The following is a 14,773-nucleotide window of genomic DNA, read 5'->3' on the forward strand; positions in this document are numbered from 1 at the left end:
TCCTTAACAACCTCAGTCTTAACCAATTTTTCTTATTTAACTTTATGATATTCCTCCATGTCCTGGTAAAGATGTTACTCATGTTTCAAGACCCTTCTCAGAGATGATCACCTATTCTGACTTTCATGGTCTTGGTGGAGTCTATCCCTGGCTGGCAGCAGTGTTAATAGTTGTCTGAGTTATTTGGATGTATTTTTATATAATTATTCAACAAAGCCACCTCCTCTTAAAAGACTGAGTTCCTCAAGACTAAGAATGTTGAGACAGTACTATGATTAAATCCACTGGTTCTGAATTTAGTGACTTTTTTTTCAAATTCAAACTTCACAATTTTTAAAAGCTTTAAAAAATGTTTTAAGATTACATTTGTGTGTATCATGTGAGTGAACATATGCCTGTGTGTGTGTGTGTGTGTCTCTCTCTCTCTCTGTGTGTGTGTGTGTGTGTGTGTGTGTGTGGACAATTTGAAAGAGTATGTTCTCTCCTTCTAGCATGTGAGTTCTGGGACTTAAACTCAGGACAACAAGCTTGTCAGCAAGCACCTTTACCTACTGAGGCATCTCATTAGCCCCAACACAATTTCTGCTAATTATTTGATTTACAGGTATACTATTTAAGCTTTTTAAATATCAGTGTATCTATTAGAAGCAGTGGTGGTAAATACAGTATTATTTTTAATTATTTATTTACACACACATTTATGGGTGTTTTGTTTGCATGTATGTCTCTCTTAGTCACTGTTCTATTGCTATGAAGAGACACTATGACTAAGACAACACTTACAAAAGAAAGCATTTCACTGGGAACTTGCTTACAGTTTCAGAGGTTTGTCCATTATTATCCTGGCAGGGGGGGAAACATGGTAACATGCATGGCACTAGCAGGAGCAGGAGCTGACAGCTGCATCCTGATCCTGAGCCTGGCTTGGCTTTTGAAAAACCTCAAAGCCCATCCCCAGAACTTCCTCCAAGGCCACACCTACTGCAACAAGGTCACACCTCCTAACCCTTATAATTCTTTCAAACAGTTCCACTCCCCGGTGACTAAGCATTCAACTATACGAGCCTGTGCAGTCCATCCTTAGTCAAACCACCCCAATGTCTGTGCACCACATGTGTCCCTGGTGTCCATGGAGGTCAGAGAAGGCATCAGAACTCCTGGGACTTAAGTCACAGACAGTTGTGAATCATCATGCGGATGCTTCTGGAGGGCCTTCTGGAGGAGGTGTCAATGCCCTTAACCATGGAACTATCTTTCTCACCCACTGAAAAGATTATTTTAATGATTCAATGAAATAACCTATGAAAATTGGTTAGGACAAGATCTAGTGCCTAGCAAACTGTATTGTATTTGATGTATTGTACTTATTGGTCTTTGTTTCCTAATACTAACATGATAGTTGGCCTAGGGTAGGGACTACATACAGGTAGCATTATTAATTGCTTGCAACTTTCTCATTTGGGGGGCTGGTGAGATGGTTCAATGGGTAAAGGTGCATTTTGCCAAGCTGGATGACCTGAGTTTAACTTTTGGAGCTCACTAGGTAGAAGTGAACCAGCTCCCAAAAACTGTCCTCCCACTCCAACCAATGAAAAGTAAATGTAAAGGCAAGATTATTTTATAACTATAAACCATAGAAAGGCACCCATTTATCTTGCTTGGTGCACTATAGCTACCACATTCCTAGATTTGGTCTAATCGATGTTCTTTGAATTTATATCATCTCCAAATTTATGCCCATTGGCATGCTCCTTAATCTTTGTAAGGTTCTAAGTATGGAGTAAGGCTCAACTCATTTATGAAGCCTCCTTCTTTTCTACCCTTACTCCTGTTTTATTTTCATCAGAAAGAGAATAATACAGTCCATGCTTTAAGTCTCCCATGACATGAACAAAATGAACACTAGCAATTTTCTATTTGCAGTGCTGGGGATGAAAACAGGACCTCATGGACACTGGGACAGCCCTCTACCGATGAGCCCACTGAGCTTTATGCTTCTAACCTGTCCTGTTTTGTTTGCTTGGTTGGTTTTCTTTTTGGCTTTTGGTTTCCTAGGGGGAGGTTGTTTTGTTTTGGTGTTTTGCTTTGTTTTGAGACAGGCTCTCACTAAGATACTCAGGCTGGCCTTGAACTCACTCTGTACCCCTGCAGTCCTTGAACTTTCTTCCCTCCTGCCACAGTCTCCCAAGTAGGAGTTAAATTCCCAAGATGGAATTAAAGGCCTGCACCATTGGGCTTAACAACATTAGCAATTTTTTTTTTTGGTTTTTTCGAGACAGGTTTTCTCTGTGTAGCTTTGCACCTTTCCTGGAACTCACTTGGTAGCCCAGGCTGGCCTTGAACTCACAGAGATCCGCCTGGCTCTGCCTCCCGAGTGCTGGGATTAAAGGCGTGCGCCACCACCGCCCGGCTAACATTAGCAATTTTTAATGCCACAAAAGAGAAAAAATCGTTTTAGACTCTGAAAAGTGAGCTCATGGCATTCACAAAGTAGAATGAACAAGATTATTGGACATGTTCTTTCCTGAGGCAAGGAACAGCCAGCTGATTCCAGTTACAATTCCAGTGAGCTGGAAATTGGGCCAGAACTCCTTGTCTCAGAATGCATCCTGCACTGGTTCCTTACAGAGCAGGTATAAACGAAATCCAGGAATCATCATAAAGTATATGTATGTAGAAAAGGCTTTTCAAGATGTTATATGTTCAGAAAAGCATTTAAATATCCTCTGAAGTTAAATGTCATTATATAAACACAATCAAAATTTCCTTTCAACATGAAGTACAGAAACATACAGAGCTTTCTCTAACTAGTATTTCTTTCCAGACTTGGAATCCCCTCCCTAATACTTTTGAAAATAAAAGAAATTGTTTTTCTTACTAAGGCATTTTTCCTTGTGAAGAATATCCTGTTAATGAATTTATTCTACAGTAATGCAATTCACTTAAAAACTAATGCAGAGTCTGGAAAAAATGGCTTAGTTGGTAAAGTGTCTACCACCCAAGCAGCAGGGCCTGAGTTCAGTACCTAGCACCTATGTAAGAAAATCTGGGAATAGTGACTGACATCTGTAGTTCCAGTGCTGGCGAGGCAGAGACAGGAGGGGCCCTAAGGATTGCTGATCACCTAATTTAGCCAAATTGGTGAACTCCGGGTTCGGGGAAAGACCCTGTCAATAAATAAAGTGGAAAATCAATTGAAGAAAAATGTCTGATCTCTTGCCTCCACACACATGTGCACACATACACGAACATGTAAAAACACACATATAAAAATATAAAGGAGGTGCCATTCTAAACTGTTAAATGAGCCAGTTTGAAGACCATGAAGTCTTCTGTCTCTCACTTTTTTGGTGTACTGTATCTTCTCAATCCCTGAGCTGAAATAAATCCTTTCTTCTTTAAGTCACTTCCTGTCAAGCATTTGGTCAGATAGTAACTAAATACAACATGACTGACCTTAAATGATATGTTCTTCAAATGTTTCAGCATAATAGTTATAAATAGATGATTTAATCTCACATGACCACTCAAGGATGCAAAGTGACACATATTTCTAAAGTCATAACTATGTCTCCTGAACACTGAATTAAATATTGATGTTTACTGGAGACAGAAATCTATCTACACATTTCAAACAAACGTGCGAAATTAGACTTAATTTTAGCTATGCCAACTGTGGGAAATATTAACACAGTTTACATCAAGAAAATAGTAAAATTTAGGACTAGAGAGATGGTTCAGCAGTTAAGAGCACAGACAATTCTTCCAAAGGACAGGGATTCAATTTCCAGCACCCACATGGCAGCTCATAATTGTCTGTAACTCCTAGATCTAACACCTTCACACAGACATACATGAAGGCAAAACACCAATATATATAATATAAAAATAAATAATTTTTTAAAAAAGAAAGAAAATAGCAAAAATCAAGTAGTTAACATAAAAGGGTAACATGTTAAGAAATGTTAATGTACTCTGTATCCTGGGAATAATGTATTTTTCATGAAACCATGAGCACTGTCAAGAATTTTGTAATATAAAAAGGATATGGATAGTAACATATTGAAAATGTTGAATAGTTTTAGTAGCACTTAAACAATTTACTTTTTGAAATTGTAGTTCATTCAGCAAAGGATTTGGAAACCCTTGGAACAACAGGTCTATTTTGTGCTACTTATAATAAACCCCAGAAGATGCAATGAAAATTGTATACACACACACACACACACACACACACACACACACACACACACATTTAATCACGGTACTGGAATAATCATTTCACAGGTAAAATGTAAATCTTTTGCCAAAGATATTATGATTCAAGGCTTACATTGCTCCCAAACTCTTGCATATAATTTATGTATTTATTTTTGCAGGTCTGAGAAGGATCCCCGTTTGCCTAGACTGACCTTAAACTCTCGATTGGGAGAAACTTGTCTTTTCTTCCAAACAGTTTTAATAACCACGTCATCTTCTCCTCTCCCACCCCAGGTCCTTTAGCCAGGTATGCTCAGTTTCAACACTGACTACTCTGTACTCTGTCTTTGTTCTTCTTTTCCAGCCATTTTCTAAATTAGCTGATCAGGAGGAGACTGCGAGACCGAATCTCCACTAAGGAGGAAAAGCTACCACCCACACCACCACAACCTGACCTTAGGAGGACTGAGGCCATCCTGATCCAAAGTCCTTGCTCCTCTGATTTTTGGACTGTGACTCTTCTGGTCTGAAATTATTGTGATTAGTTCTTATTGTTGTTGTATGAGACAGAGTTTCTCTGTGTAACCCTGACTGTCCTGTAACTCTCTCTGGAGAACCTGCTGGCCTCAAACTCAGCAATCTGCCTGCCTCTGCCTCTGGAGTGCTGGGATTAAAGGAGTGTGCCACCAAGCCTGGCCGGATCTGAAGTTATAAAATTCTGCTGGGTCTCTATAATTGGAGTCGTGAACTTTTACCTTGGGAGCACATTTCTAACACTATGTAGCCCAAGTTGGCTTGAAACTTGCAATCCTCCCACCTCAGCCCTTCACGTTCTGGTTACATGCATGCAGCCAATGCCTGGGACTACACATAGAAATTCGATAAAAAAAAATTTCCAGAACGAAACCAAAGAAAAATTTGTGTAAGCAAAGCAACTTAATTTAGACGTCGAATACACCAGATACCGAACGTCATAAATATGCCTCCTTGTTAACTTTTAAAACTCAAGGCTGAGAGATTCCACAAAACGATTTTAAAGAGTGAAGAATAAACACGTTTATAAAGAAGTAAAACTGAGGGAGGAGGAAGGAGATTTCCAGAAGGAAAAATAGATTTTAGAAGGAAGTGATTTGACAAAGAACGTAGGAAGAAAGGAGCAGGTGTAACCCGCAGCCACACTCAACCCCTAGGCTTTCCTCCACTGCTACTAAAGGTCCATGAGGGTCAGCATCCGCCCTGCCCTGCTCCACCGGTTCTGTAGGCCGCGCCTCCGTCCTGGAGGCCCCGCCCCTCCTGCCATACAGCCACGCCCCTTCGCCGCCTCCTTCCCCTCTAGTCCCGCCCCCTCTCCGGGCTCCGCCCATGCCGCCTCAGACCCCGCCCGGACTGGGGCGTCCGGGTCCCGCCCCCACGGCGCCGGAGGCGGCTGTAGCGTCAGGTGACAGCCCGGAAGCTGCGGAAGCGGATGAAGCAGAGCCGTGGAGGCCCTGTGGGGCAGCGCGGAGGTGCGGGAGCTGGTCGGCAGCCCCCGAGCCCGTGGTGCAGCGCACATGCGGCGCTCGGGCTGACATCTGGAGGCCGCCGCTCTGGGTCGTGCGGCCGGGTCTCGGCGGTTGGAGTCACGGTGCGGGCCTGCGGCGGACGCCCATGATGGAGAAGGCTGGGCGTGAGGGTGACGGCGCCCCCTGCGGGCCCGTCCTGCACATCGTGGTGGTCGGCTTTCACCACAAGAAGGGCTGCCAGGTGAGGACCGGCCCGCGCCTCGGCGCCCGCGGCCTTCTGCGCAATGTTTCCCCCCCCTCCCCGCCCCGAGAAGTGCATGACGGGCAGCGGGGGGTTCGGGCTTCGGGGAAGAATGACTGCCGCTCCTTCTGTTATCTGTCAGTCTTCACCGCCCTGCTGCGTGTCTGCCCGTAAAGGAAGTCTTGTAGAAAAAGTCAGCATGTGAACGCCGGGAGGTGGTGAACCGTGGGCTTCCACCCGAATGCTCAGGGAGGCCGACGCGCTTGTAGGCGCCTTTCAGGAGAATCCGCTTCCTTTGTTTATCTCTTGCAAGCCTTGGAATCTGTAGTTGAGGGCTGGCGGTCGGCCCCGCCCCCCTCTCTTGTGCCATGTAAGATTTGATCCTGTCCAGAGCTTTTCCTCTGGTTAGGTTGACACTCCAAATCAGTTGCAGTAAATTAAAAAAAAAAATGTAATTTACCAGGCAGTGAGTGCAAATGGACATGCACGCATTCGCTTCTTAGCTGGCTCTGCAACCCACTGTAAAAGGAGCATTTGCTTTGTGTTGAAGGCAGCGGAGCAAAATAGAACGGGTTGTTCAGTCTGAACAAACACTGGAAGGCAATGATGTCATAATGTGCCAGTGGGTGTAGGTTGAATACTGAAGGTATTGAAAAAACGATTACTACTAATAGATAGCGAAGCATTTGGTTTCTTTCCTGTCACAGAGAATGTAACATTAAAAGACTGACAAAAGTTGAGTTCCATAGAAGATAATAGTAGTGAAGGGAGTGAAGAGGTGTTAGTGGTGTGTGTGTGTGTGTGTGTGTGTGTGTGTGTGTGTGTGTGTAGACTGTTAACTTCAAGCCAGGTGTGGTGGCACATGGCACCATCCCAGCAAATGGGAGGCTGAGGTAAGAGGCTTATTTTAAGTTGGGCAGGATACTTAGACCCTGTCTCAAAAAAGAGAATATTAACTTTAAGGTGTTGTATTCCTTTATCCACAGGTTAGAAAGATAGAATGGCACTAAAAAGAAAATAGTGTTATTGCATGTGATTTTAAGATGATTTAGTACTTCAGAACTACAGCTTCTGAACTAATTAGTTGCTTTGTAAGATATGAGTAAAGTGACAAAACTTGACAAAAATCTTACTGAAAAAAAATTGCTGAGATCATACTAAAACACAGCCCTGGAGTTAGAAGTAGTGCCCTTGCTTCCTGTGCCGTGTGCTTCACGTGTGTGGCAGTGTAGTCTCTATGGGTAAAGAGCGATGTGGAAACTCGCTTCTGAGCTACACTGAATGGAGCTCTGAAAAGAAAGAAGAAAACATCAGTATTGATAGGCGTTAGGGTAGAGTCTCCTAATTCTTGCTGTCATTTGAAAGTCTAGATTTTATGATGTTTTCTGCTTGTCTTTCTGGTTTTGTTGGTAATAGATATTTCTGTAAAGGAAACTATATGTAGTGTTGCATAAAGATTAGAGAACAGAGCCGGGCGGTGGTGGCACACGCCTTTAATCCCAGCACTCGGGAGGCAGAGCCAGGTGGATCTTGTGAGTTCGAGGCCAGCCTGGACTACCAAGTGAGTCCCAGGAAAGGCGCAAAGCTACACAGAGAAACCCTGTCTCGAAAAACAAAAAACAAAAAACAAAAACAAAAAAAAAAAAGATTAGAGAACAGAAAGGAAAGATACAATAGCACCCTGAATGCTATGCCATTTCTTTGCCTTTGGATTTTGGTTTCAGCACACAGGGTGAAAGTGACTGCTTTTGTAAACTGAGTTCTGTGTAGAAGTCAGGAGGCCTGTATAATACTACTCCAAGACCAGCAAATACAAATAGCTTCCTAATTTGCCCTTCTCTGTTTCTTTTGCCAGATAATTTATAATTGCGATGAAACAGAAAAATCCTATTTGAGTTTTTCCCCAATTGATACTCAAAGTAACCTGATTATTCACCTTTGTAAAATGACACCTACCTGGGGTATAATGGAAACAAAGCACTAAGAACCTAATCTTGGGCTGGGGGAATGTAGCTCAGTAGTAGAGTACTTGCCTAGTGAACACAAGATTCTGGGTTCAGGGTGGATCTCTGTGAGTTCAAGGTCAGCCTGGTCTCCAGAGTGAGGTCCAAGACAACCAGTGCTACATTATAATCAGACCCTATCTTAAAACAAAACAAACAAACAAACAAAAACACTTATTTCTCAGATGCCCTGCTCTTTTTTTAACGTCATACATGAATACTTATTTACATAATTGTACACCTCCTGTTCCTCTCCCAATTCCTCTTGTGTCCCTCCTTCTTAAATTCATGTTTCAACTTGGTTATTATTACACCTTGTGCAAGCCTGTATCCATGAGAGCTCCTGCTTATACACACACACACACACACACACACACACACACACACACACACACACACACACACACACACTTAGGTTGTTTGTTTTTTGCTCTTTGCAGGGGCCCACCACCCAGCTCCCAAATAAGTCACACACAGAGGCTTATTCTTATTATAAATGCCCAGCCTTAGCCTGACTTGTTTCTAGCCAGCTTTCCTTAACTTTAAATTATCCCATCTACCTTTGCGTTTGGGCTTTTCCTGTTCTCTTACTTCTGTAAATCTTACTCTTACTCCATGGCTTGCTGTGTAGCTGGGTGGCTGGCCCCTGGAGTCCTCCTCCTTCTATGTCTACTTGCCTTGACCTCCCAGATTTCTCCTTCTATGTATTCTCTCTGCTTGCCAGCTCTGCCTATCCTTTCTCCTGCCTTGCTATTGGCCATTCAGTTCTTTGTTAGACCATCAGGTGTTTTAGACAGGCACAGTAACACAGCTTCACAGAGTTAAACAAATGCAACATAAACAAAAGTAACACACTGTAAAATAATATTCTAACACACACATGTAAATTTAACCTGCTGAGTCCATTTGATGTTGCTGGTGTGTGTGTGTGTGTGTGTGTGTGTGTGTGTGTGTGTGTGTGTGTGTGTGTTTAGGGTTGACCACTTTGAATAGCTAACCTATCAGGGACTTGTCCCTGGAGAAGACTGTGTCTCTGTCTCTCAGCTCCATTAATCGCCCATAGCTCTTCATCTCGGGGTGGGGCCTTGTGAGATTTCCCCATCCGCTGATCTGCTGTCGTCATTGTGCGGGTCCTGTGTAGGCAGCCCTGTCAGGAGATTTCGTGTGTGCAGCTTCCCTGTTACATGGAGATGCCCTTGTCCTCTGACTCTTAGACTCTCTCTACCCCCCTTCCACCATGTTCCTTGTGTTGTGTACGTCAGCTGGGCTTGAGTACCTCATGGTCAGTTCTCTGCATTCTGACAAGTTGTGGATTTCTGTAAAGAAGAAGAAGAAAAAATTATCTGAGGAGTGAGAGCTATACTTACTAGGCTGGGCCAGCCCATAAATCAGATTGCCATAATCTTTTGTTAAATAATCAGATATGTGGCCGGGCGGTGGTGGCACACGCCTTTAATCCCAGCACTCGGGAGGCAGAGCCAGGCGGATCTCTGTGAGTTCGAGGCCAGCCTGGGCTACCAAGTGAGTCCCAGGAAAGGCGCAAAGCTACACAGAGAAACCCTGTCTCGAAAAACCAAAAAAAAAAAAAATAAAAAATAAAAAAAAAAAAATAAATAAATAAATAAATAATCAGATATGTATCAGGCAAGCTCTTTAATTTTGTTCATAGTTTTAAATTTTTAAACATTCAGTAGATAGCAGTTATTTCCAAAACCTTAAAATTACTTTATTGTAGTTGGATTTTTCTTTGGGCTGCCAGCTTAAAAATAATGGTATAGAGACTTATTAATTATGAAAGCTTGGTCTTAGCTTGGGCTTGTCCCACTAGCTCTTATAACTTAAATTAGCCCACTTATATTAATCTACATTCTACCACATGGCGTTACCTCATCTCTGAACTGCCCATGCCCTGCTTCCTCCAAGTCTGCCTGGCAACTCAACCTTTCTTCTTCCCAGAGTTCTCTCTCTGCCGGGAAGTCCGGCCTATACCTCTTGCATAGCTATTGGCCATTAAGCTCTTTATTAAACCAATCAGAAGGAGCCTTGGGCTGAGACACATCTTTACAGTGTACACAAATATTCTGCAGCACTTTGTTATTGTGTGTGCAATGTTCATGGAATGGGGGCATGACCCGTGTGTGGAAGTCCAAAGACAACTTTGTGGTGTCAGTTCTCTCCTTCAGCATTTACCTAGGTTCCAGAGATTGAATCCAGGTCTTCATGCTTGCATTGTCAGACTGCAAGCACCTTTACCCACTAGGCCATCTGACCACCCTACATTTTTGCTTTTGATCTCTTGTCTGATAGAGCTCCTGGTCTGTATACATAGCTAGCAACTTTAATTCTTTTTTGGTTTTTCAAGACAGGGTTTCTCTGTGCAACTTTGGCTGTTCTGGAACTCACTCTGTTGATCAAACTGGCCTCAAACTCACAGAGATCCTTCTGCCTCTGCCTCCCAAGTGCTGGCCTTAAAGGCATGCACCACCACCTCCCAGCTCAACTTTAACTCTTGAATGGTTTTACCAAACTATATTTCTTTTCTTTCTTTATTCTTTGACAGCATCACATAAGTATATAAACTCTAGGTCATTTTCATCCTCCATTATTCTTTTTCATGCCCTCCACTCCTGCTGAACCCTTCTTTCTTCTCAGCAAGTCTTCCTTCATGTTTTGTTTGTTGTTGTTTTGAGTGTAGCCCACTGCACAAGCATGGATGGAGAAGTTATTCACTGAAACTTGGGCAGCTTAATGGCTATACCACTAAAGAAAATCCCCCAGCAACTGTAACTGTCTAGAGCTCCTCAAAGATGGGTGGGGCCGTATGACCCTCTCCCCTGACTCTGTATTTCATTTTCTTTTTCTTTCAAGATTTATTAATTTATTTTGTGTGTATATGTGTGTGCCTGAGTGTATATATGTTCATATGCATGCAGGTGGCTGTGGAAGCCAGAAGAGGATGTTAGATTTCCTGGTGCTGGAGTAACAGGCACTTGTGAGCTCTTGATGTGGGTGCTGGAAATCGAACCTGAGCGCTTTGGAAGAGCAGCAAGTACTCTAACCTCTGAGCTGTCTCTCCAGCCCCACTCTGTATTTCCGGGGGGGAAGGAAAAGCAGAATTGCAAAACAGCTGGAACTTTACCAAGGAAATTGGGGTTTCCTCTTGTGGGTTTTTAGTCTTTTAATAAAACAATTTAGAAACTGACTCAGAAGGAAGTTTAAGGACCATTTCTTAGAGTTTGAAAAAAAAAAAATGAGCAGAATGGTGGTGGCTCACACTTTTAATCCCAGCACTCGGAAGGTCAGGCAATCTCTGATTTCTAGGCCAGCCTCGTCTACAGAGAAACCCTGTCTTGAAAAAACAAAAGAAAAGGAAGAAAGAAATGAACAAACAAGATCAACAAGCTATAAATTTTGGCTTCTGCCAGGGAAAGGAGATGGAGAACAGGAAGAGAGAAAGTCATGCCTTTTTTTTAACTACATTTTAATTCTATTTTGAATGTGTGTGGAGGTTTTACTTCCCTTTTACTGTGAAGAGCTACCTACAGTTAATGGATGCTTAGAGAGGGAGAATCAGTCTTCTTCAAGGACGAGTCCCTGGTAGGTTGTCCATTCCAAGTGCTCAGCCCTAAGCATGTATACATAACAGCAACACTAAATAGACTCAGCAGGTTACATTTATATGTACATTTGCACGTGTGTGTGTGTGTGTGTGTGTGTGTGTGTGTGTGTGTGTGTAACAATAACAAAGACTAACTCATGAGAGGGAAGAACATGGAAGGAGTTAGAGTGGAGGGGGTGTGGAAATTATGTAGATACAGTACTCATACATGACTTTTTAAAAAGGAGCTGGGCATAGTGGCACGTGACTTTAATTCCAGCACTTGGGAGGCAGAGATGGGTGGATCTCTGAGTTCAAGGCCAGTCTGTTCTAAATAGTGAGTTCCAGGCCCTCCAAAACTACATAGTAAAACCCTGATTCAAAAATAAATACATAATTAAAAAAAAAAAACCAATGGCAATCTGACAATTATAGTTTATATACTGGAACAAATTAAAGTCTGGGATTTACTGTAGAAACATATACAGATTATTTCATGTCAAATAGTCTAATTTTAGGTAACTTATAAAGGAAACAACTTGGAAACAGTTCTCTTCTTCCTTGGGCGTCCTGGAGATTAAATTCTAGTCGTTAGGTTTGATGCCTTTCACCTTCTGAGCTATCTCATAGGTTCTGAAAGTCATTCCTTTCAAATTAGACTCCAAGAAACCAGGAGGGTCCAGCCATGGAAGTCAGCAAACAGCTATAAATTTTTTTTTATAATTTTTATAGGAGGGTAGAGGGGTCTTTATAGAAAGTGAAAAGGCCCAGAGAGTCTGAGCAGGTTTTGGACTGTATCCAAAGAAGAAACAGGTAGAAAGAAAAAGTTATACTGATTGGGTTAGAAAAGCTACCAGACTTAGTAGTACTGCAGCATGGAAGGGCTGTAAGCAACTTTTTGGGAGTGGGGCTTCTTGGAGATAAGAATATGATCTCATTAAGGGGATAATTTTTCCCAACTCCACAGCATACCTTCAGGTGAACCAGCTTTCCTAAGGAGCAGTTTTCTGGCCGGGTGATTGACAGACCAGGCACACAAGTGGAGGTTAGAAGACAACTTGGGGAGCCAGTTCTCTCCTTCCCCTGCATGGACTTCAGGGATTGAATTTAAGTTTTCAAGAGTGACTGCAAGTGCTGTTACCTGCTGAGCCATTTTACTGGCCTGGATTGATTCTTAAGAGAGAATAGTATATAATGTTCTAATCTTTGGAACACATCAGAATGTCATGTCTCCACCTAGGACCGGAGGCATAATTCAGATTCTGTTATTTTGACCCAGAGAAGTAGCTTTCCCTTAATGGGCCTCAACATAGCCTTCACTGTTTTCATAGGTTATTTTAAACCCTAAGGAGTGGCAGTTGTGATGTTTCCTATTAGGTAGCTAGATAGGAATTAACAGGCTTAGAGGCAATTGAGGATAGATCCCTCATACCCAGCTTTGGACCCCATCTCCTGTTTCTTTGGTAACCACTAGAAAAGGGCACCCACATAGTGTACCTACATGCATGCAAGTAAAACACCTGTACACATAAAATAAGAAAGAAAAATTATTCTTTGTGATTTAGAGCATCGTTATTGTTTCTACTTTTTAGGAGTCAGCCATTGTTGTCTTCTTTCCTCCTGTTATCACTTCAGAATAAATGTATCAAATAACAGAAATCAGGGTGGGTCTGGCCATGTGAATTGGTTATTTAAAGAGAGATACTTGAAGTTTTCTTGGTTAGCTTTATACTTTGGGGGAACATAAATGTCTCCCTCACACTGGTATGTGTTAATGCCTCACCATGTTCTTTGATCCCTAAATTTTACTTAAATTTTGGTCCATGTATTTCTACTACTTACTAGTAGGTAATAATCAGTGCAAATGTTTCTTAATCTCTGGAAGCTTAATGTCCATGTTTGATCTCAGATTCTTACCTATTCTTCAGACCTATTATTAGTTACCTAGAGTTAGCACCAAACCCCACAGTTTAAAGGCTTGGTTCCATAAGATTATTACATTATTAAAATGCCAGTTACAGGTCCCAAGGACCGATGCCACTTGAATTTCTGTCCAACTTAGCCCTAAATTCAAAGGTTCCCACAACTGTCAACTCAAGGATAGCCCGGCGAAGAGAATAGTACATAAAGCGGGGTATGAAGGAGAGACAGGGAGCATCCATTCCCTCCCTGAATCTTCACGTACTTAGCAACTCAGGAGCTCTCAGAACCCCACTGTTAAAGGATTTAAAGGTTTATTACATAAGCATGATTGGTTTACACATTGGCCATTTAATGACTGAATTCAATCTCCAGGCTCTCTCCCAGGGGCAAAATATAGGCTTGAAAGTTCTCTTTCTAATCAAGGTATTGTCTTTCTGGTGACAGCCCTTATCCTAAAGATAGCTTAAGCATAAGCTCATGTGTATTGGGACTCATTATAAATAATTTATGGCTCAGGAAGTTCCAAGCATTTTAGGATCTTTCTTCGACGAACTAGTAGTATTTTTATTATGCCACATTTGAAAAATGATAACTAGCTTATAAAGCTGTTTAAAAAACTTCTAAAATAACAAGAGAGTTGCTAAACAAATAAATAATACCATGTAGCTATTAAAATTGTATGTGTCAAGTAGAAGGAGGTTACCTGTTTGGAAATTAATTAGCAAATTCATCTATTTTCAAGTACAAGTATCTATTAGTAGCAACTTTATCAGCAGGAAATAATAATTCTAAAACTGCCAACATAAGGCATGCAGTCTACAATGTATGGATGAGTTGTGATCCCAAAGTTGGCTGTTTGAGTCTGGACCACATTTTCCCAAAGAAACTGTATTATAAACACTGTGAACCTAAGTCATCCTAGCATAGCCTTAATTTCACCTTTAGAATTCTTGAGTATGTATAGTAGCTAAACTCTATTTAAACGTGCTTATGAGAGTTACAACTAGATACTTTAAATCAGCAGGGGACAGTCTATGAACCTCTTCTCTTCTGTGCTTGGGTTTGCCGATAATCTCCAATGGCATTGTCCAGGGTTTAAGAGCATTACTATTTGTCAGTATAAGAGTCTTCCTTTAATCACCATTTGGCTAACCTTCTTTTCCAATTTAGGTTGAATTCTCTTACCCACCACTGATTCCAGGAGATGGACATGACAGCCACACTTTACCCGAAGAATGGAAATATTTGCCTTTCCTTGCCTTACCAGATGGTGCACATAACTATCAGGAAGGTATGTCATTAAATA

At 41.9% G+C, this 14,773-nt stretch overlaps 1 protein-coding gene across 3 annotated transcripts in view; it reads left to right on the forward strand.

The window, feature by feature from the left end:
* Positions 1 to 5,546: 5,546 nt before the first annotated feature.
* Avl9 (AVL9 cell migration associated) overlaps positions 5,547 to 14,773 on the forward strand; it is a 54,982-nt gene continuing 45,755 nt past the window's right edge. For 2 of the 3 annotated variants that reach the window (XR_006070367.2, XR_006070366.2), the window contains exons 1-2: positions 5,618 to 5,943; positions 14,638 to 14,758. Coding sequence is in view for 1 of the 3 variants with exons in the window: in XM_006992171.4 (XP_006992233.2) it covers positions 5,563 to 5,943; positions 14,638 to 14,758 (502 nt within the window). In the remaining 2 variants the exon portion in view is untranslated. Of the gene's footprint in view, positions 5,944 to 14,637; positions 14,759 to 14,773 lie in introns of all 3 variants that reach the window. The other variant, XM_006992171.4, reaches the window with a different exon arrangement.

The sequence above is a fragment of the Peromyscus maniculatus genome, chromosome 3, assembly GCF_049852395.1.
Source record: "Peromyscus maniculatus bairdii isolate BWxNUB_F1_BW_parent chromosome 3, HU_Pman_BW_mat_3.1, whole genome shotgun sequence".
Taxonomy (NCBI): domain Eukaryota; kingdom Metazoa; phylum Chordata; class Mammalia; order Rodentia; family Cricetidae; genus Peromyscus; species Peromyscus maniculatus.